Raw genomic sequence first — 23,130 nt, 5'->3', positions numbered from 1 at the left:
ACTTCATTCACCACCTCCAAGAATGGAGATGCTGAACATCAGAGGCCATCTTCTCTGCTTCTGCTTTCCATTTCTACTGATATTTGGAGAACAGAAGGTTAGAGAAAGTCTGCAGTGAAAGTATAAGTGTGTTCAAGTGAACATCATTACAAAGCTCCACATGACTGGGAAACTTGCCTTAGCAGGGATCCTGGTCACACAGAGCTTTGCAATTGTGTTCATTGATCCCTTAGCAGTCCCGTTATATTAGACTGCTTCCAAGAGAACCTGCAAGACAGGGGCTGTATGGGGAGTGGCGGTAGCTTATTTGTAGAGCATGTGTTTTTCATCCAAAAGGTCCATGTACATTTTCCTTATTGTTTATCTGTCAAACTTAGTACCTTGCCCTAGATGGAGAATAGTTTTGCTGAGGAACTGGTAAATGTTAGTTGAAGTGAAAGACGGAGAGCAGGATTTTTCCATTGTTTTCAAACAAAGGGGATTTTAATGTCTTTTTGTCCTAATTCGGGGGGTGGGGAATCTAAACCCAGAAAAAGCAACCTGGATTAGTTAGAAATATTGTCTTGATCTTTGAAATGTATTTTTATTAATGTGATGTCAGATTTATCTTTATTGTTGGTCCACATTTTATAATACATTTTATAAACTGTTAGCAGCAATAGTAGTTTCAATTAAAAGGATGCTTTAATTATTTTAGTATGGTTTGTTTTTAAAGCTGGTACGGTTCCTTTTCCAGCTCTCATTAATCATATGACATGCTTAATTTGTTCTTCTTCGGACAGTGTATAAACAAGGAGGCTAAAGCAGAAAATGTCAAGACTACACTCAACTTACCCGATAAAACGTTACAATTTGTCAAAGACCATCCTCTGATGGATGACTCTGTGACCCCAATAGGAGACAGACCCAGACTGGTAAAGCGTGATGTGAAGTATACACAGATTGTGGTAGACCAAGTCCGAGTGCTGAATGGTACTTTGTATGATGTCATGTTCATCAGCACAGGTGAGTCTTCCACTTTCAGAGAACTGTGCAGCATTAAGAAAGTGAGGCTGAACAGTTTGTTGAGCCAGTCTTGTGAATTAACATGCTTATATTGTAATTCAATGCATCCTGGTTTTTGAAGCTGGTGACAATTGCCAGTGAGGCTTAACCCCTATCCTGACTAATTTGTATTTCTGTAATTTATAAATGAAAGACCTGTGGAATGGCCTGCCGGAGGAGATTCGTCAACTTGACAGTCTTTTAGAATTTAAAAAAAAACCAATAGAGACTGATCTATTCCGGCAGGCCTATCCAGTGAAATTTTAGAATGTTTTCAGGATGTTTTAATCATGTTTGGTATGTTTTAAATCAGTTTTTAATGTGTATTTTATATCATGTTTTTATACTGCTTGTTTTGTACTTTGAATGTTTTTGTGAACCACCCAGGGAGCTTCAGCTATTGGGCAGTATAAAAATGCAAATAATAATAATAATACATTTCAGACCTTGAAGGACCTAAACATCCCGGAACATGGTTAATTTAAAGACTGCCTCCTCACATAATGTGCACCTTGAGATCAATATAAGAAGTCCTGCTCTGAGAGTTAGGACCTTTTCAGTCATGGCACTATTATTATGAAATGCCCTTTGCCAGGGAATCCCACCTTAGTTACTAGTTGTTAGCCACATTGATTCCCCCCACCCAAAGAAAGATGGGATATATAATTTAAAATAAATAAATGAATCAGACCAACATTGTAATTAAAGTGTTTAACATGCAGTTAACCACTTTCAGAATAATTATCTCACCCAAATATGGCATACGTCAGATCCTGAGCATTAGTGATGAACATTTCCACATCATCCAATATAAGCTGTCTGTGTTTGGGGTAGTCCCTAAAGCAGAAATGTGGAGCTTTTTTCCTGTTAAGGACCATATGCCCTGTCAGAGGGCAGGGCCAGAGCCAAGAATTATTTATTTATTTAAAACATTTATATCCCTCCCTATATCAATAAGATCTCAGGGCAGTGTACAGGTAAAAGCATACAGTATAAAACAGTAAATATACACAGCTTAAAAACAATTAGAATGGGGAGGTCCAACCCCATTTTCTTTCTCTTTCTGCCACCCCCTTTTCACCCTCTCTCTCCCACCCCATCCAGCAGACTGCCGGGAGAGTGACAGATTGCTCTTGCCAGAGGGCCTGCTTATAGGTTCCTGGCCGACAGCTGGTTGGCCACTGTGTGAACAGAGTGCTGGACTAGATGGACCTTTGGTCTAATCTAGCATGGCTCTTCTTATGTTCTTATGAACTAATCACTTGCAGAAATTAGGCAGAGGGCTACAGGTTGCCCACCCCTGACCTAAAAGAAAGTGGGGTGGGGGTGTTAATGTTAGTATTAGTACCAAAGGCACTGTGGCTGAGGTTTCAGAATCCAACTCAAGCCTAGATAGTAGATTGCTCACTACAGGTGAAAGAAACTATTGCAGTTTAGGGGGGAAACGTTAACAAGAGAATAGAGTTTTATGGAGGGGTTTAAAGAATATGGGGCGAGAGTACGATAGGAGATGAAAGTGCAGTTGTAAAGCAGTAAGCATGGAAGGTGCAGAGGAGGCAGACAGGTGATGAAGCCTTACAATAAAGAAGCCACGACTGAAGATGCCAAGCATAACCTGGGTGTGTGCTTTATTTGCAACCATGTACTAAAGTGTAGACTCCTGTTGTTTCAGATCGAGGAGCGCTTCACAAGGCTATCAGCTATGATAATGGGATGCATATTATTGAAGAAACTCAGCTTTTCCCAAATTTTGAACCCATTCAGACTCTGTTGCTTTCTTCCAAAAAGGTAGGGCTGAGTGAGAGGAACAGCAGGATAGGGGATAATACAGAAACAAAACCCTGCAATATGTAAAGAGTCGGCAGAGGAGGGTGGTGGGGAGGCGGGGAAGCAGCTGCTGGCTTCAGTTATGTCTGGTGGGAGCTTTATTGCCTGTCATGCTGTGAGACTGACACGCCTTACCAGATGGTGAGGGGATGTGGATCAGTAGCACTACTGGAGGATTCCAACCTGCACTCTTCTCTTGAGATCCTGAGAAATGTTTTGGTTTCTCCTGAGAGCTTCAAGCAGCTCATTTCAAGCGGCTTTTATTTTCATAGAGTTGTATCAGTGCTACATTTTGGAGACCGCAGTCCCCCAAATTTGGGGAGAAAGCATAGCTCAAGGGGTAAAGCACTTGCTTTGCATGCAGAGCAGAGTATCCCAGGTTCAGTCCCAGCCTTCTCTGGTTAAAAGGTGGCAATGAAGACCTGCCTTCTCAGGTAGCAGGTGGCGGTGAAGTCCTCTCTGCCCAAGAGCAAGTTGGAGCAGATAATACTGACCTAGATGGACCAATAGCCTGACCTGCTATAAGGCAGCTACCTGTTTGCTTCCTATTAGTTTGGTAGTATGTTATAAGCCCACTGCTTTTTTATTTGCCTGCTTCTTTAAAGCAGGACAAGTCTCCAAGCAGTGCACTGGTGTGGTGGCTTCATAGTTCAAAGTAGAGGTATTTAACATCTTTTAGACTTCTGTCCGGATTCCATTTCAGAGAAGCTCTCAGGGGCCGCATTCCCGTGGTCGGAGGGGCAAGTAGGGCCAGACCCAAAGCGGCGAGCCCAAACCGCCAGCATATTTTAACTTACAGCACTTACTGCCGGTAACCAAGCCTTAGGAGTTATTTTAACCTTTCAGAATGGGGAAGAACTGCACAAAAGCCAGGAAAGGGGGACTAGGAAAAGTGACATTTATATTAGCAATAATATAAATAAAGGGAACGTTATGTCACTCTGCCTGCATAGCAACCCACTTTAATTAGTTTTGACAGGCTCATTTGTCTCAGCTTAGCTGGAGTAACAACAAATAGTGCAAAGCTGCAGGTCTTTCCTGTTGAGAAGAAGAAACTCGAGTTTCTGATGATTGGACTAGATAAAATGGGAGGCAGAATTTCAGGCCTGGCTTTTCCATCAATAGAACAGGAGATAACATACTAGGCTTTCCATTAAACCATCACCTCAAACGCACTCTGTTTTCCATCTCTACACTTGGGTACCAATACTGCAGATGACATTGTTTGGAGGTGTAGCACTTTCAAAGCTATGTCAAGGTTACTGCAGTGTACTGTGTTCTCTGTGTCTTTAGAACTGGAGGAAAGCATGGCAGATTTCACTTCTATCCCTCCTCATTTAACCAAATGGCCAAGAGAAAGCATTCCAAACATTGGTATAATCCAACGTTCAGATAAGTGAGAGTTCTGGGGATTAAAACAAGCCACTCTGGCTTATTTAAGCTACAGTGGCTAGTTTTGATCATGCAAACTGGGTCACTGTCTTAAAACTAAGCCTTTGTCATCTTTGTTCATTTGTTACAGTTTCTCTTAGAGATTATAAGCTTATTTGACACCTGACATGACACAAAGGGGTGGGGGGGGGGGAAAGGTGACAATTCTATACCCCTTGCCCTCATTCCCACTTGTGCTTTTTATAGGGCAAGCAGTACCTCTACGCAGGGTCCAATGCTGGAGTAGTTCAGTGTTCGGTTGCGTTTTGTGACAAGTACAGCACCTGTGTGGACTGTGTCCTGGCAAGAGATCCATACTGTGCTTGGAATCCCCATAAATCTTTTTGTGTTAACTTCCAAGAGACTGAGACTGAAAGGTAGGAGCATTTAGATATTGTATTACAAAGCAGGTATAGGACATATATTTATATAGATCACCTGATAAAGTCAGAGCTGTGTGTATTCTGCAATTCCAAGAGCCCGCACTGTTGAAGAAATGCATTGGGCACAAATGCAGCAGCCTGAGAATCCCAGCTTTCTTCATTGCTTTTAAGTCATGTTTGTTATTCTAAAGACTACCAAGAGAAATTTCTAGTGTGAGGACAATTTCTGGTGAGATCTCAGAAGTTGTGGAATGGGGCTGTGGGGTGGAAAGAGAAGAGTTTTCTGAAAAACCTGTATTTATAAACTTTAAAACCTTAAAGCTTTTCAATGAATCATAGAGCCTCTATGCTTACAGAGCAATCCTATGCAAAAGTAAGTCCCTTTGAGTTCAGTGGTGTTTGTTCCCAGGTAAGAGGGCATATAATTACTGCCATAGCATAACTAGTACAAGGAGAATAAATAATACAAATGAAGGGCAGCTGCAAATGCAAGTTATAGGATTCAGTTTCTCTTAGTGCAGAATTTGGGTTCTTTTTAAAGCACTAAACATATACAGCCCAAAGTAAAGGCTACTTAGAATCTTCTGTTCTTTTGAAACTAATATAATAACCACTGACTGTATTTTGGATGTCCTGCCTCTGGAAAAAAAAAGTCTCCCCTGGGGTTGTGTGTTCCCCTCTCATCTTCCAGCACAGCTGCGAGGAGATTGGAAGCTTTCACTTCTGCTTTTGATTAACCACATTACATCCAAATCCTAAACTGTGGTTAAGCTTAATGATGTTTTGTGGAAACATGCCGGCTTCATAAACCACAGTTTAAAATTGGCTCGTTTCAACCATAGTTAAAATTAACCACAGTTTGTTGTATTTGAACTACACAGCGCTTGCGTTTGGACAACTCATTAGTCAACAGAGGGGGAACAGCCAACTCCACAGATAGCTATTGAGGGGGTACTCCCCACACGACCAATGCAGGGCTCTGATCCTACTCTTGGCCTCCTGGGTGGTCTCCACAGGAGAGTCAAAGGCCTCCTGACTTGATCGGGGTTGTCCCGAGGGTAGATCTTCCAAGAAAAGGGACTGTGGAGTGGATCTGGGGCAGGCATTGCTGCTCCAGTGCATTTACTAAGAGGTTGCTTGTTTATTGTGGGGAGTGCTTGAAGATGTGCATGGAGCCCTGGCTACTGGGACGATAGGTTGTTGTGGCAATGCGGCTGCTCGTTCCTCTCCTTCCCGCACAGCACCGCTCCACTCGGAGCCCATGCCCTGGGCAGTTGTGGCATGTGTGAACTTGTCCCTAGGGATTGCGAGCAAACTGACAACTACTTCGGCGGGGTGGAATGGGCAGGCTGGGCAGCGGAGCGTATGGGTGTCTGTCAGAAGGCATTCATTTCACAATTGCAGTGAGGGCAGGATGGGGAGGCCATCGTCATCTGATGCTAGACAGATTTCGGAATCGAATTTTGGCGGCTGTAGCACAGCGCAGTTTGGCTGCTCTTGCCTGAGAATTCTGTAGGCAGCTGAAATAGTCAACTCAATGGTGCAAAATAGTCCACGGAGCCTGACAAACGACACGGTAACCAATGGTTGTGTGAATAGTCAACTCTGCAGAACATTGGTTGTCTCTGTTGATTATTTTGGAAAAATAGTCAACCGTGGGGTGTTTTTTCCTTAACAGATGACACAATAACCAACAGTTGACTGACTAACAGTTGACTACTTAAGCCACCGTTGGTTATCATGTCGTCCGAACTGAGCCAGCAAGTTGCAGTAATCCAAAATGGCAGCAAAGACTTCCTAACTGCTCTTCATGGCCATGCTGCTGTGGAAGTGGGGAACGCACAATCTGAGGGGAAAAGAAGGCAAGGCTTCTTCCGATCAAGATAAACCATTGTTTGGTGTAACATCTAAATGCAGCCACTGAGTTACCTATTACATATGTGAGGCTAAGTTGCCCACATCAGAACACACCTGTGAGATGCATATCCAGCTCTTTATGATCAGACCACACTAACCTGCCTTATTCTTTCAAAACCAGCAAGATATTCTGTAGTTATAGAAATGCTGTCTTTGCAGCGCATGCCAGTATTGCAAGAGATAATATCTTCATAATTATTGTTTACCATATCTTTACGTAGTTTTTTCTTTATTTGTTTCATAATTTGTATTCTGTCTGCTTGCCAAAGCCGCTTGCATGACATAAATAAAACCAAACTATGGGACAAACAAACACTAAGGGTGTCAGCTATTGAAAATCTGATAAATAAATAGAGATCTTATAAATAAATAAAGAAGTTAAGACAGTAAAAACGGGGGGAAATCAGTTCCTGTTTTGTGAGGGCATCCGTTTATTCATGGCATAGGGAGATGGGGATAGAAGGAGCTGATGCAAATGATGGCCATGTGGCCCATTATGGGCAACCACCAGGCAGTTTACTGTTAGGTTGGCTGGGAGGGTGATCAAGCATGGAAACCATTCTGCTTCAGTTTGTGTTTGAGGTTTTAAAGGGAGCCCAGTCTAAGAGAAGATGTATAGATCAGGTTTACATAACTCATGATTAACAAACAATGGGTGAGCATGCTGGCTCTCACCGGGTTCTGCTTTGCTAAACAACTCAGGAATGCCCTGTTCCTGGGTCGTTCACTACGACACCTGATTGTTGAGAGAGAAACAACACAGAGTTTTAACCCATGGTTTGTTGTTGGATTAAAACATCAAGTTTAGAATATTGCAGAAATGTTTGCAGCTTGTTCCTATTTTAAAAAAGCCCCAAAGAAATGTACCTGGTGTACGATTCGCTAACAAGAGAATGCAAATTTGAATCACCATGTCACTGATTTCAGTATGAATTGGCTTCAAACCACTGTGATAGCTGGCAAGCATTTGCCCAGTAGACGTTTGATTACCTTTGCAATTTTCCAAAATTGCACCACAAACTGCTTTTTCACCTTCGGAGGCTCGATGGCTTAAATAAAGATTCCATTTGTCATGTTGCAGAACACAGCTGTTCAGCAAAAAGCAAACCCAAGCTCCGCTGTACGTGCATCTCCCTTTTCCCTCTCCCGCCTCACTTGTTTGGATGTTATCAAATGCTACCAGGGCTGCCTTTGCATGACTTTGTGGGAGAAAGCAACACTATTGATTTGAGAGTGGGGAGGGATTTGTACATGGAGGGCAGGGTGGGTAGAACATGACAAATGTATTTCAATCTCTCACTATCTTGTAGGGACTGGATTCAGAATATCGGTGGAGATGCCTCTTCTTGCACTGGTAAGCTTTTGTTCATTAAAGGGGGTTGAAAAATAACACAGTGTAAATGTTTTAGACATTTGTGCTCAGTTCATCTCAGTTACTTTACACAGTATTTCCATTTAATGTGTAACGTTAGATTTTTAAAAAACAACAACACTTCAACTTTGTTTTGTGTTGTTCGTTCTTTTCTTTTTGAACATCAGGCCAATTCATATTCTATAGCTGTCCACACACAAGCCCCTTTGGAGCGTATGGCGCCCATGACTGGACTCGCAGCTGGGCAGCACGTATGTGCAAGATGCCTCCATATGTTGGCTGTGTGTGAAGCTGCTGAATGAAATGTTGCCAAATTGCACAAACTGTGGAGGCTTGTAAACAACCCCCTTTTGAGTTGTTGGATGTTAAAAAGAGAACTTCTGTGGAAGCGCTGCCCAGGGGTAGCTCCATATTCACCCAAGGGGCTTGTGTAAACCAGCTTATGTCTAAACTCATAGATTGTTTCAGAAATTCCTCTGGTAAGGGTTCAGCTGGGATAATTTGATTCAGTTTACATAAAGCTGCCACTGTATCATAATTATTTGAGGAACTTTCTTTTAAGGGCGCTCTTTAGATAAGTGTTCCCCAGCCTCGTATCCTCCCAGATGTATTGGACAACGACTCCCATCACTCCCAGAATGAATGGGAGTTGCAGTCCTACACACCTGGAGGGTAGCAAGTGATGGAACTTGTTATCATGAGGGTTTCCAGAATCAGTATTGACAAGTAAAGTGATTCAGCTGTCTGAAGATACAGCAAATGATGTAAGAGAGAGATTGCCTTCCAAAAAGAACAAATGTTGTATATCTAGGGATGAATGAATTGAAACAAATGTGTGAGTGGGAGAGGAGATTTCAGGATATGACAGCCTTCCTTTTGGCACAGTGCTGGTAGTGCTATTGGGTTTTTTTGGTCTTTCTGTGTGTGTTCATTTTATTAGAATAAGCCCTGTGTAGCCGTCTTTGTTCTCATGATGACTGAGCTTCGTCATAACCATTAAAGTTTAGTGCTTAAAGGCGGCGTAAAAATATGAATAAATAAATAAACAAATAAATCCATATGCAGGGCAGGGTCCTGCACAAAGCCCCTTGTGTGATGATTGCACAATTTCTTTTCCCCACTCTCTCCTGTGAATGCAATAATTTAGCACGCAGTTCCATAGGTATGTAGGAAGACTCCCATTTCCTCCTAGACAAGTAGCTTGCTATATCCATTGTAAGTGGTACTTTGTGGCACATAAGTAAGGGTAACATCCAGTTGGTGTTCGAAACGGTCCCCCAACCCTCTGGAGCACTTTGGAGGTGTCCGGGGCTGCAGTGGGAGGGTGATTAGCAAAATTAAATTAAAAATTGCTGATCTCCCTGTTAGCAAAATAAAATAAAAAACTGCCCGGGGCTGCAGCAGGAGGGGGATTAGCAAAATTCAAAATTGCTGATCTCCCTGTTCCAGTGACAGTGGAGGGTCATCAGTTGGATACCACCATACATGGAGTTTGGCAGGCCAGCAAGACTCTGACTGCAACTGTATATATATTCTGTATATACCTATTTGTTTGAATTGGCCTCCCCCACCCCCAAAAAAGTCAGCCCTGATCTCGTTCACATTTATTTTTGCTGTTCTAGATAAAGTAAGAGAGCATTCTCAGCAGCACACTTTCAAGCACGGGAGCACTGCAGAGCTAAAATGTTCTCAGAAGTCCAACCTGGCCCAGGTGGTTTGGAAATTCAAGGACGATGTGCTAAAGGTGGAAAGCCCCAAGTACCGTCTTCTGGAGAAAACGCTGCTCATCTTCAATTTGTCTGAGGGCGACAGTGGCATTTATCAATGCCTGTCAGAAGAAAAAGTGAAGAATCAGAAGTTCTCACAGGTGTTAGCTAAACATGTTTTGGAACTGAAAAAAATCCAACACACCACTCCAAGCCCAAGCCAGCCAGCCAAAGAAGGTAATGGAGAAGTACCCAAAATGCCAACGGTAGCTACCCAGGGGTCAGCTGCTGACATTTCGACAACTCCAATTGTACCAGTCATAACCTCCAGGATAATAACAAATCCCCTTGTCCCCATCCTAATGAGCACTGTTTCTGACGTTGAACGCTCAAAGTCGCTTCCTGAGGTCCCTGAAAAGACAATGTTTCTAAAGTCAAATGATAATTGCCTTTTGATGTTTCTCTTTCTGTTCTTTTTTGTGCTCTTTCTGTGTTTGTTTGCCTACAACTGTTACAAAGGATTTTTGCCAGACCAATGTTTAAAGTTCCGCTCTGCTATGTTACTTGGGAAGAAGAAACCCAAGGCAGATTTTTCTGATTGCGAGCAAAGCGTGAAGGAGACACTGGTGGAGCCAGGCAGTCTCCTGACCCAAAGTGGAGAACATCCAAAGCCAGCACATGACACGGGCTATGAGACTGAGGCTGACTATGGAAACGGTCATGTTCAACATGATGAGGACCATTCACAGTCTTATAAAGAAGTCAAGGACAAACCTTTTGACGTTAAGTGTGAACTGAAATTTGCTGACTCGGATGCTGAGGGCGATTAAAGTGGATAAGCCCACAACTTCCATAATGAAAGTATTGTCATTCTGAGTTGTTTATTTTTGAACACAAGAATTTTAGTTGTGATAACTTGGCCACAGAAAGGGCTATGTGTTCTCAATTTTATTAGTGACACATTGTCATTTCACAGCAGGATAGAGCAGAGAACAACCTTGCATTTCTTTCTAAAAACCATTCTGTTACACATTTATGTTTATGTGTTTGTTTTATGTTTATTTTAAATGGCCAGTTATGGTTTCACATCGTGAATTTCTAAGCTCTTTTTTCCCCAAGAATGATTTAACACTTGCACGTACTGACTACTTTAATTAATTCCTCTTTTTTGTAGAAGGTAAAATTAACTCCTGTTGCAGAGCCATGCCAAAAAAAGGATTGAAGTAGCTCCAGCCTGCACCTATTTAACTGCCATTAAAAATCTAATTTCAGTTTAATTCCAAATTGGAAATGATGTTTAGTTTATCAGATTGGTAAATTATAGCCTTTTTGTCCAGATTGGGACATTTCTTTGCATCTAGTGATTTTTAATGCTTATTGTAATGCATTAGTTATATTTTGCCTGATAGCTTTAGCTGGTGAAAGAAATGTTGGATTTTTCCAAAATTGTTTGTGTACCTTTTTAGAATATGATGTATATTGGGACAAATCTGGCTAGATTTGCATAAGGTTCTCAGGGATAAGCTTTGGTTAAATGCTTTTTTTCCTCTTTTTTCTTGTTAGAGACGTTGATATGGTAATCATTTTTAGTGCTTAATGTTCATTTCTGGGGTTGTGGGGCACTTAGCTGTAGAAAAGAGATATTTTTTAAAAAGTTTGGACACTGCCACATTAACTGGATTTTATGGGTTTATGTTAAGATGTTTTAAGAGGATTGTTGTGGGCAAACAGTAGTCACTGAACCACATCAATGTGTAAGGCTTGTGTCTTGTGGATACAATGCAAAACTTGGCAAGCATTTGATGGACCTCCGAAAAAAGACTGTTGAGGATGTGATTCATTTTTCAACTTTTTACACAGCTGGAAAGCAATCAGATCCCCACCCCCAGCAACCTACTTTGCCAAATATTTTCACATACTCTTCACAACATCAAGCAACATTTTTTTTAAAAAAACCTGGAGCAAGAAAGCAGAGATGAAAGAGGAACTGCCCAAAGGTTCAGTCACTTTATCTCTTCTGGGACTCAGATATACTAAATGTGGTTCACAATGGCACTATTTGTCTGTAAAATTCCTTTGTGCTGTACAGTTTTTAATATTTGTATCTCACTGTCTTTTGTGTCTCTCCTTTGCTCTGTGTAAGAAATAGAGAAGTTAGTAATAGAGAGCATTCTCATTGTTGAGTAGGCAATGTCTCCCAAGACTCCTTTCTCTTCATTACTGTTGAAATCTTCCCCCATTCTACCTTAGATGGTCTTAGTGTAAACAGTTCTATATTTTGTATGATTCAGTTGCTTTTATTTTTCTATTTTTAATTATGTATATAAGGAAAACGTTGAAATAAATATTGAAATTAATTGTATTCCATCCTTTGTTATTTAGCAGTACTAACGTCTTAAAACAATAAGCCTTAGGTTTAGCCTGGTGGTTTTCTCACAGTAAAACCCAAACAGGCATGATTTTCTGCTTTATATAGTCACAGATTGGGAATAAAAGGGAAATAATATAACTGTCTTTTTATTCATGTTCATTACTGTTGTCTTTTTCCTTCCCCTTTCCTTTGCGCATTCTTTTCTTTCTTTCTTTTTGTGTGTGAAGTTTCTTACAAGTTTTTCCTTAGTACCATCTTCTTCTTCTTTTTTTTTCTTTTCTGTCCTCTTCCAACACAGCTTCATCTGCTATAGCTTTTTCTCCTACTGGTACCTCCTCTTTGTCCTGTGTGGGAAGTGATTCACCTCCTTCACCCACCAGTCCTCAGCCTGATGTTTGGTCTAGCACAGATTTTGCCACAGTCACATTGATGCCACCTTTCCTAAGTGACCAGATCCAGCATGTTAATCCCCATAGCACCTTCCTCCTCTTCTGCCAAGCCACTGGTAAGTCAGAAGATCCTCTGTCCATCAGTCACTCCCTTGTTGCTGGTAGCATTCACAAATTGTATTTGTTGTAATTTCTGTTGCACATTGTCCCATTGAGTTGCATGGACGAGTAATGGGGGGTGTTCACCAAGGATTTGGAATGTTGTAAAGGCTGGTCTGGATCTCTTTGGAGGTGATCTGTCAAGTGCCATATGCTGGTAGTGGGCATAGCAAGTGGTGAGCAGGGCTATCCCCCCCCTCTCTGTTTCTCTCTCTCTTCCTGACACCCCTTCCCAGAGGTCTGGAGTTCATTTGAAGGGGCCTTTTGAAATTAGGCTGATGGCCACATGTGGCTCTGGGGCCACAGCTTGCCCACCTCCTTATTTCTTTCAGGCCCTTTCAGCTTTGCTGAGCATCTCTGAGCAACATAAATGTAAATTTAATGACATTTTAGAAACACTTTCCTGATCAGAATATATCTTCTAACCTTGGTTTACTTGTACTATATGTGTGTGTGTGCTTATTTCTCAGAGATTTTGTGTTTAAAAGTACTTGCAATTTTAATAAATTGGCTTACACTATACTTCATCTAAATCCCACTGAGGGATTTAACAACAATGAAGTTATATTCATTTTGTTTTTGGCCTAGAAATCCATTTTGTATTGATGTATCCTCAGCATCAATCCTGATCTGGGTTAAAAAAAAAGTTCTTGACTGTTATTTGGAAGGTTGATTAAACATTACATGTTGGTGGGTTGTTTTTATTTTATTTTTTGTTTTTAAAAATTATTTGGAGTTATACAAATTACATTTCAGGATAGGCATATGTTCAGTTAAACCGTTTTATTAATAGGATTGTAGATCTTTTGACTATTAAATACACTGTTCGGGGAAGCACTTACCTAAAGTTCATGCCAACTCATAAGGTTCATATTTGTTTCACTTTAATAATACCAAATGTTTTGTTTCTTGTCTAACAGAAAAGACAGGTTTGGCAATAGTTTACCCTATGAGTTATCTAGAGCAGTCTTCTCCAATCTCGGGCTCTTCAAATGTTTTAGATTGCAATGCCCAGCATTCCTGACCATTGGCTATGTTTGCTGGGGCTGATGGGAGCTGAAGTCAAAACATCTGGAGGGCACCAGATTGGAGAAGGCTGATCTTGAGTATCACCAAGGCTGTGTCCATTCTGAGCTTTAAAATAAAATCCAGATTTGTGGCAAAGCAGCCCAAATAAAGCTTCATGAAATGCTTTGGCCTGCCATGTAGCAGAGTGTAGGCCAAAAAAAAAAAAAAGTCCTCTTGTCCCTTTAAAATGTGGTTACACGGTTGTTCATATGGACATAGGTAATAATAACAACTAATAATCTAGTTAAATCAAAGTAAAGGAGTGTGCATTTCTGACATTTTCTATATGCATCCCAGGTGGTGTTTGCAACCTTGAATTCCGTGATGAAGATTTATCCCGGATTTTAACTCACTTTGATGTACCAAGCTGATTTTCTAACCCTGTGAAATAATTAATGTCCTGTCCCAGTGGTTGCTGTGCATCTTCTAATTAGGGCAAAGAGCTTAGCACCATAAGAACGTTGGTAAAAACTGTCTGTGTTGCTGCTTAGTGCACGATGTGATTTATTACAGCTCAAGGGTCAGGTGCTGCTATGGCGCTCTCCCTGCTTGTTATCCAACTGTGATCAGGTTACAAAAAAAGCATTGTTCCGGCTGCCAACTTCCTTCCATGCACACATGTTGTTTAAAATCTGTAATTCAACCTCTCCATTCAGAGATTCAGATTTGAAGGAACACAGAAAGAAACGCTATCCCTGCTGGGGTGCTCATTGGCTTTGATTAGCTGTCCATGATAGACTTAATGGTTCCATTTCCATTACCGAAAGGGGAAAAGTTTCCCGCTCCCTTTATGGTTACCGTCCCCCCAGTAGATCACATTTGTTCCCAAGGTAATGTCATAGTACTGGTGACAGATTATTTGTCCCAAACATAACGGTAAATGCCACATAAGATACCTGTTTACTCTGAACAACAAGTAAGTTGTATTTTATGGTTTTAATTGTTGTGAACTGCCCAGAGAGCTTCAGCTATTGCATGTATCGAAATGTAATAAATAAATTACCTTTATTACTACTACGTTAGATACATGTAGCTACTGATGTAGGCCAGCCTCCCCCAACCTGGTACCCTCCAGATGTTTTGGACTAGTTTCCAGAATTCCTGACTATTGGCCGTACTGGCTGGGACTGATATGAGTTGTAATCCAAACCATCTGGAGGTTGGGAAAGATTGTTGTAGGCTGTTGCTAAGTTCTATTTTAGCCATCTTCTGGTTTGCTCACTTATGATGCTGACATCATCTTTCTATTTCCTGCTAAAATATGGGTTGATGGACATAACTTGCTGGTGAAGTTCTACTTTAGTTAACTTTTTTTTTACTGGATCACACAGAAGGAAATAGGTTGTGTGAAATTGACCTCAGGCAATGAGCAAGTTTGCACTACTGCATGGTAAGCCACCCTAAAGATAAGCCACCATGAGCTGGTTGTTCACTTGATAACCACTGTTACTCCCAACTGATTATTGGGTGGCTTGCCATGTGTTGTTTCCACCTTACGTCTGCTACCCACTCCCAGCATGTATCAGGTGCAGAAAACAACAACAACACCCTCTTTTCCTCATTCCCTAAGTCAGCACCCTTGTTGTTGTTGGGGTTGCAAGTTCACGAGAGGAACTTCCCCCCTCATGAAGCAGATTGCCAAAGCATAGAAATTTTTGAGCACTTATAAACGTGGTAATGTATTTACAATTTTTAAAAAATGATTTGGGGTCTTGCGCAAGTGCACAGGAGCTCAAGACCTCCTCTCTGCTATTCAGCCCAGCGTACTGTTATCCTCCTCTTGTCAATGTCCTTAACATTTTCATCCTCCACTTCAGAGTTTGCCCTGCTAGTAAACAACTTTTATTTTTAAGGCTGTTTAACATATTTCCGAAGTAATTATACCCACCCAAAAAACCTCCGTCTGCAGCTACCAACTGCTTTTGGCTTCCCCCCACTTCATGCTTGTAACTTCTATCCTCTGGCCTTCATTCGCTGTCAGATATATATGTGGGTTACAGAGCGGTGATGGTAAAGATGTGGAAATTTCAAGGCAGAGCAGGGAGTGGGATCTGTACTTGATTGAAGTTTCACCCTCTCCCCTCTACTAATATTAGGAGTAGTTGCTCTCTCTCTGCCCCTGGGTTTTTAGTATCCTTCCAGTTAATTCTTCAGCCTTTTCTGTAAGGTCTTGTTTAGAACAAGAACAAAGAATCTCTTGCCTCATCATCTGGATTTCACAACTGAGAATTGCAAAATCCATTGCAGCTCAGCATGCATATCCAGTCCTGTTCTGAAGCAACAAAGTATACTGAGCACTTGTTGAGATATTATGGTGATTTCAGTCATCTCTGGGTGCTTTCTCAAGCTGCTGTGATCACAGAGTGCTTGTTTGGTATGCACACATCACATTTATACACATAAGCACCTACTTGGCTACAACCAGGGCTATCTACTTGAATTGAGAAATACAATATACAGACTTGCTCTAAGACTCTGACTCAAACAAACCCCATCATACTCATTGATCAAAGCTATATTTCAAGAAGACTTGTTCAATGATGGATCAGAGAAATCAAAATGGTCGCATTTTCTGCTCTTGTAATGTGCTAGCTCGTCAGTTCCTAAGGAAGACACAGCCTTTAAGATTCCCTGTCCCCAAGCCATTTAGACAATACTGTTGCTACACCCACCCACCCACAAAAAAAAAAAAAATCACTGGATCCAGATTGCTTACATCCTGCAAGAGATCTTGGAAAACTGAAGTGTGAACTTGTTGACCTTGTAATAAAAATGTTCTACTTGCCATTAACCCAGGCCAGATCTACACCAAGCAAGAATACAGCACTGAAAGCGGTATGACAGCAGTGCATAAGAGGCAGGAGCCACACTACTGCTTTATAGTGGTATTGAAGTGCACTGACAACTTGGGGCCCATGACACATACCATATACTGCTTCCATAGTGCTATATCCTGCTTGGTGTGGCTCCTGCCTCTTATATACCACTTTCAAAGTGCAATGTCTTGCTTGGTATAGATCTGGCCTTAATCTGCTGACCAAGAGGTTGGACGATGCAATCCGCATGGATTTTGCAAAGGGAAGGGCTGCCTGATCAACCTTTTGGAGTTTTTTAAGAGTGTTAACAAATACATAGATACAGCTGATTCCGTAGACAATCATATACTTGGACTTCAAAAAATGCCTTTGTCAAAGTTCCTTGCTAAAGGCTCCTGAATGAACTTAATAACCTAGAATTACAGTGCAGGTCCTCTTCTGGATCAGTCATTGGTTAAACAACAAGAAATGGAAGGTAAGAGCTTTCACAATAGAGAGAAATTAGAAATGCAGTCTCCCAAAGATCTGTATTGGAACTGTGCAGTATGCCTCTAAATACCAGTTGCTGAGGCGCAAAGCAGCAGGCTGTTGGCCCGTTTCTAGGCTCCCAGAACAAATCAGGAGGGTTGTCAGTAGGCCAGATGAACCCGCTGTCTGAGCCAGCAGAGTCCTTTCCTTCCTAAATCATCTGCTCTTTTATCTGGTTTATCTCTGGAGCTGCACATTCCTGGAAGAGGCTGTGGCTACACTTTCCAGTTTGATGGTGGCTTGTATATTTTGCAAGCAGCATTTTGTGTGCAGCATTGTTAATCTTTGAGATAGATCCGAGTCCCTCTTCAGCTTCTGCAAAATAAGTAGCAATTGAACAAAATGGCCTATTGTACAAAATCAGCAGGTTACATGTACTTATTTATTTATTGTAAAGAAGTTGCATTACTTTGAACACAATCTGTAAAATTAGGCTTCTCGGCCATGATTTTGGGAAAGCTATCAGTTACTGATATAAATGTAACTTACATCTTCATATTCTGAATTGTTTTTTATTTGACCAACTTCCCCCTTCTACAAATGTAGCCTTAGTTTTTTCTCCTCCTTATCCATTAAAATGCAGCCTTTCTCAAACTTCTGCTCAGCTGGTGCAACAAACATTGACTGTTCCGACGACACGCTAAGCCATGGTGGTTAAGCACTTTGAGCTAAACATTATGACTTAGCATGTTGTGTGAATCATGACTTAGTGTGTCATATGAACCATTTCTAACTATGGTGTCTACATTACCAGTTTAACCATTTGCTTCAAAAGGATTAGTGGCCTAACAATGGCTTAACATGTTGCCTGAACAGGCCCATTGAATTCATATCAAGCATTTCTTGGTTTTGTATTTTGCAGGAAAACTTTTCATTGTTCTATGATTTATATTCCATCAGGATACATTTTACCACTAATTCTTTTTCTGTTTGGAGAAAGTTATTTGGGTTGAGTGATTATTTTAATCCTTGACAACTTTTTCCAAGCAGGAAAATAATTAGTGGTTAAAGTGCATTCAGGGATAACTACTCTGATTTTGAGTATCTGTTCTTAGAGATTGTGGATCCTGGATTCATTGAACTGGAATAGGAGCTTGGCCTTGCAAAAATTGCACTCTTGGGAAGTTGAAAAGGACAAAAGCTTGTCAAGCATAGCGTACCTTTCAAAGTACTAATCTGTGGCAATACTTGTAAAATCAGGGGTTTTGCAAGTCTTGATGCTTTTCTCCCTTCTGCAGCTGCACGGTGACTGGAGAGGAGGAATCTTCTCACTATGTAAATAACACAATTCATCCCCAGGTCTACTGGATCAGGTTGTCAGGGACACTTTTAGCCCAATCTGAGTTCTGGAAGTACTAGCTGCATTCCTCATCAAAGAGGTACAATCTGTTCCCATTGGAGCATAATTTGACGCAAGGCCGGCAACAGATCAACACCTGGATTGCTTTTTTTAAATTAGGGTGACCGTATGAAAAGGAGGACAGGGCTCCTGTATCTTTAACAGCAGCATAGAAAAGGGAATTTCAGCAGGTGTCATTTGTATATATGGGGAATCTGGAGAAATTTCCCCTTCATCACAGCAGTTAAAGCTGCAAGTGCCCTGCCCTCTTTTAAATCTGGTCACTCTAGTATAGCTCCTTTAGCTTTAACTGTTGTGATGAAGAGGGAATTTCCTGATTCCCCATATATACAAATGACACCTGCTGAAATTCCCTTTTCTATGCTACTGTTAAAGATACAGGAGCCCTGTCCTCCTTTTCATTTAAAAAAAGCAATCCAGGTGTTGATCTGTTGCCGGCCTTGCATCAAATTATGCTCCAATGGGAACAGATTGTACCTCTTTGATGAGGAATGCAGCTAGTACTTCCAGAACTCAGATTTTTTCATATGGTCACCCTATTTTAATGCCCTCCAACTTCAGTCCTGGAGCTTGTGAAATAATAATATGTGTGTCTGCCAGCATATGTTGAAAGCATTTTCAGTCCCACTCGGTAATCACAGCCTGTCATCACACATCTGGGAGTTGGGAGTTGACGTTTCTAGGTAGGCTAGAGTCCCAGAATTTCTCGTTAGGAATCAACTGCTGACCCCAGAAGCTGCATAAAGCTCCTCCGTTATCTCAAGCTGCTGCTGCCGGGTGCAGCATCTCCTGCTCTGATTAATTTCCAGATGATATTTCTTTGTGCAGCTGGCTTCTGCACTGAGTCATGGAGTGTGCTGAATCAGATTTTTATGTTTTCCTCCCTGTTCCCATCTCTTATCTTGGATCCTAGTTTGGGTTGTTGTTTTTAGCCCTCTCCTTGAACTCATTTTTCTGAATTAGCAACTTACAGCCTATTAAGCAACTGCAATTCCATGAAATATTCGAGGGTCACACATCTTTGTAGGATCACAGGAAGAGAAAACACTTCAAGGCTTTCAAGGTCAAAACCAGCACTTTGAATTGGGCTCAGAAACACCCAGGATGCTGCGAGCGCCTGGCTGGATCTGAGAGTCCTGTGGACCCCCCTGCACCTGTCCACACACACACCCAGACCCAGTTGGGTGCTACTGAAATGAGCGCGGACGCCCACCCGAGCGCTCGCAAGGCTGCATGAAACACTTGCCAGCCACCTGCTCGCCCACCGAAATCCAGGATCAAGACTTGCTTGCCAGTTTCCACTCATGCCCAGATTACAATAAGCCATAACAAATGCTGCTTTTGCATAAAAAGGCCTTCAAAGTTCCATTGCTACAGATTTCTTGTTTGTCCCACAGTATGTTCAGCTCACAACGCTGCAGGGCTAGACACAGTGGATTACTCCAGATCTGGCTTTCACTTCTGAGATTAAATTCTACTCCAATGAAACATGCTTTTAGATCCATTTCTGCCTTTTGTCTAGTTAAGAGAAGTAATATTTATTGTATTTTATTGTTGTAAGCACTGAGCAAGGGGGTTGGACTTGATGGCCTTACAGGCCCCTTCCAACTTGACTATTCTATGATTCTATGATCTTGGGAGGGCTTCTGCCCTTAAAGGCAGCCAAGAAATGTTTAAAATAAACGAAATAAATAGTTCCTCCTCCACAGACCTTTTTTTTGTTGTTGTTGGCATAGTTATATGTACTTAGAAGCTGTAGCTTCTAATTGGCTCTACGGCAGTCTTGATTCAAATATCCCCTCCCCCCGGATGAACCATGACAAGCACTTAAGGAAGCTGAGCCATTTTTTCATTAGACTGGCCCCTCAAATCTTTTCTGTTTTGATATGATTCTTCAGTCTATATCGGCCTCAGAGTCAGTGTCACTGAATTTGTACCGAAATGATGACTTCTAGTGCTCAGATGAAACTCTAAGCTCTTTATTCTTCCTGGCCATGTACCTTGTACTTTGCTGCTAGTTGTATCACTCAACTTGATTTCCATCCTGGATAATCTTGTTTTCAGCGACCTTCAGGAAAACCTTCATCTAAACTGAAACCAGATTAGCTCCAGAAATAGGACAGGCAGTAAGTTAAATTGAATAATGGTATGGCTGCATCTTGATTTATTCTGGTTTGCAATGCTTTGCTAGGTGATTCAATATTATTATTATATTTATTTATATCCAATACTGTTTACAAGATTAAAACATATACAATTAAAACACATAAATATAAATTTATAAAAGTTAAATTAAACACCTGTAATATTAAAAACATTTTTTAAAAAATTAAAAAGCGAATCACAATTTTAAAAAAGCAGTATCCATTACTCTGGATTTGTTTCCTTAAGCAAAGTCACTTTCTTGTAGTGTGAATTTACAACAAAACTCAGCACATTTCCATCCCTTACTCAGGGCAGTCCTATTTCTAAACATGATGCCCACCTGTTTTAAATAAATGAAGACCTGAATAATATTAAATCTTTAAATCCTGCCAGTTGCCTTGGCCACTGCAATTTAACAAAACTCCGTTTCCTTACCACGTAATCATTCTTTGCAGTCTCCCTCTGACTGGATCCACATGAAACTTGATGTTCTTTAGGAGTCTTATTAAACGTGTTCTGAAGCTTCCAAAACCCTGTCTGTCTGATCAACACAGGTCAGTCTGAGAGCAGAAGGTAATGGTGAATTTAGCATGTGGCAGGGAGCCTGGCTGTGTGAACTGGCCCTCTCTTTTAATGACTGTGCAGACCATCTGCATGCTAGTACTTTATTGCTATCAAACTTTTCCAGCTTTTCTGCAAGTGCCCAGAAAAGCCAGGTGTGAGCAGGGCCGGCGCTACCATCAGGCCAAGTAGGCAGTGGCGTAGGGCGCAGATCTCAGAGGAGCGCAGTACTGCCCTTTAAGGGTCACAGTTTTGTACAAATTAGCTGTTTTAAGAAAAAACATAATAAAAGGAAAATATAGTTCAGAAACTCTTCTTGAACAGCTGAATTGAAGTTGGTAAATTTTTGGGGGGTGGGGGTGGGGTGGGGGTGGCGGCAAGTAGCTCGCCTTGCCTAGGGCGCAAAATAGTCCAGCACCGTTCCTGGGTGTGAGGGTGACCAGGATTCCATTGGCCTCCCTCCCCACCCACCCCGTCACTCATTCTGCTCACCTGCCCACCACCAACCCACAGGCCCTAGCTGAGGCGTCTGTGCATGGTGGTGACCCCCCCCCCCCGCTCTGGGCTCACCACTCCCAGCTACTCCCCTATACTCCTTCCCAGCTGCTGTGCCCCTGCTCACTTCCCACCTGTGCCACCCGCTCGCCTCACCAACCCGTAGGAATTACCTGTGGCCTCCAAGTGACCCACTTCAGCAATGATACGTTTCGATGCTGCCGCTCCCCCCGCTTCTCCTCCCATCTGTGTTTATATATCCTGTTGCTTAGCAACATAAAGTTCCCATAGCTAGCAACCTCCAGCATGTCCTAGCTCAGGACCTCCAGCATACAAAGTTCTGTGCCACCCATTGCCACGTATCACCTTAGCGTGTTATATAGAGGATTTATTACATTTTTAAGCTACCCTATAGGTGAAGCTCTCTGGGCAGTTCACAAAAATTGAACCCACAACAATGTACAGCATTTAAATCAGCATAAAATATAAAAGCGTAATACTACAGTATAAAAATATAAACACAATAAAAGCCAGCAGCAATGCAGCAAATTAAAATACAGTAACAGATTTAAAACAGCTTGTTAAAAGACTATAATGCTAAAGTGCTGGGAAACTAAAAAGGTGTTCATTCCATAGCTGGGATGCCAAAGCAGTATAGGCCCTCTTCCTGGTAACCACCCGCCTCATTTCCTTTGGCAAGGACCCTTGAGAAGATTAAAGCAAAGCGATGCCACTGAAGTCACCCTTTGCTCTGGCCAGAATTCTGACCTGGTCTGGAATAAAGAACTCACCTCCATCATACCAGTACTGGGTGGCTGTTGGGGCTGTGTGGTGGGGACACAGAAACTCGGCACAAGCTGGGGGCGAGTTGCATGGTGAATCCTTTTAAATGGGACAAGCCAAGTAGGGATTGCTTGCCATGGGAAGTCTGGGTTTGGATGCATGCTTGTAGTGACTGTAAAGTCAGCTCCCCAATCTACCGCTTAGATTGTAATCTCCTAGGGGGCAGGGACCCTTCATCTCAACAGCACAGTAGTATCCAATCATTGTCTGTAAAAGGAGTCATGGATTAAGCCGCTAGACCTTTTTTCCTTAACAAAGTTTGTAAAGCGCCATTTACATCAATGGTGTATGTGTATATATGTGTGTGTGTGTGTGTGTGTGTGTGTGTGTGTGTGTGTGTGTGTATATATATATATATATATATATATATATATATATATATATATCCATCATCTAATAAATGGGGGACTGTACTTTTCAAACATAACCACTATACTGAGAATAATAGCATAGTATGCATGTTTAATTTATTTCTTACAACATTTAGATACCACTCCACATCTAAACAGATTTTACTCAGCAGTGGGACTTAACTTTCATTTACATGTGCATAGATGTGTAGCCTTAAACCATCAGACTTTAGGCCAAAGTTATATGAAAGAAATAACCACCTGGAGGCCTTTTTTTAGTTGTACTTGCATTGGGTTTCCTTTAGTGGGAGCTCTTCGTAGTGATTCACCAACCACCAGGGAGCTGCACTTGGCTCAGTTCTGTG

At 41.6% G+C, this 23,130-nt stretch overlaps 1 protein-coding gene across 3 annotated transcripts in view; it reads left to right on the top strand.

Moving 5' to 3' along the window:
• Positions 1 to 23,130, top strand: part of SEMA4D (semaphorin 4D) — a 125,175-nt gene that overhangs the window by 95,273 nt on the left and 6,772 nt on the right. For 2 of the 3 annotated variants that reach the window (XM_063129444.1, XM_063129445.1), the window contains 5 exons: positions 783 to 1,005; positions 2,717 to 2,832; positions 4,510 to 4,679; positions 7,913 to 7,956; positions 9,597 to 11,621. In XM_063129444.1, coding sequence (XP_062985514.1) covers positions 783 to 1,005; positions 2,717 to 2,832; positions 4,510 to 4,679; positions 7,913 to 7,956; positions 9,597 to 10,510 — 1,467 coding nt within the window. In that variant the 3' untranslated portion in view covers positions 10,511 to 11,621. Of the gene's footprint in view, positions 1 to 782; positions 1,006 to 2,716; positions 2,833 to 4,509; positions 4,680 to 7,912; positions 7,957 to 9,596; positions 11,622 to 12,349; positions 12,557 to 23,130 lie in introns of those variants that run through there. The other variant, XM_063129446.1, reaches the window with a different exon arrangement.

The sequence above is a fragment of the Elgaria multicarinata genome, chromosome 6 (genome assembly GCF_023053635.1).
Source record: "Elgaria multicarinata webbii isolate HBS135686 ecotype San Diego chromosome 6, rElgMul1.1.pri, whole genome shotgun sequence".
NCBI lineage: Eukaryota > Metazoa > Chordata > Lepidosauria > Squamata > Anguidae > Elgaria > Elgaria multicarinata.
This window is presented reverse-complemented; position numbering and strand designations above follow the sequence as displayed.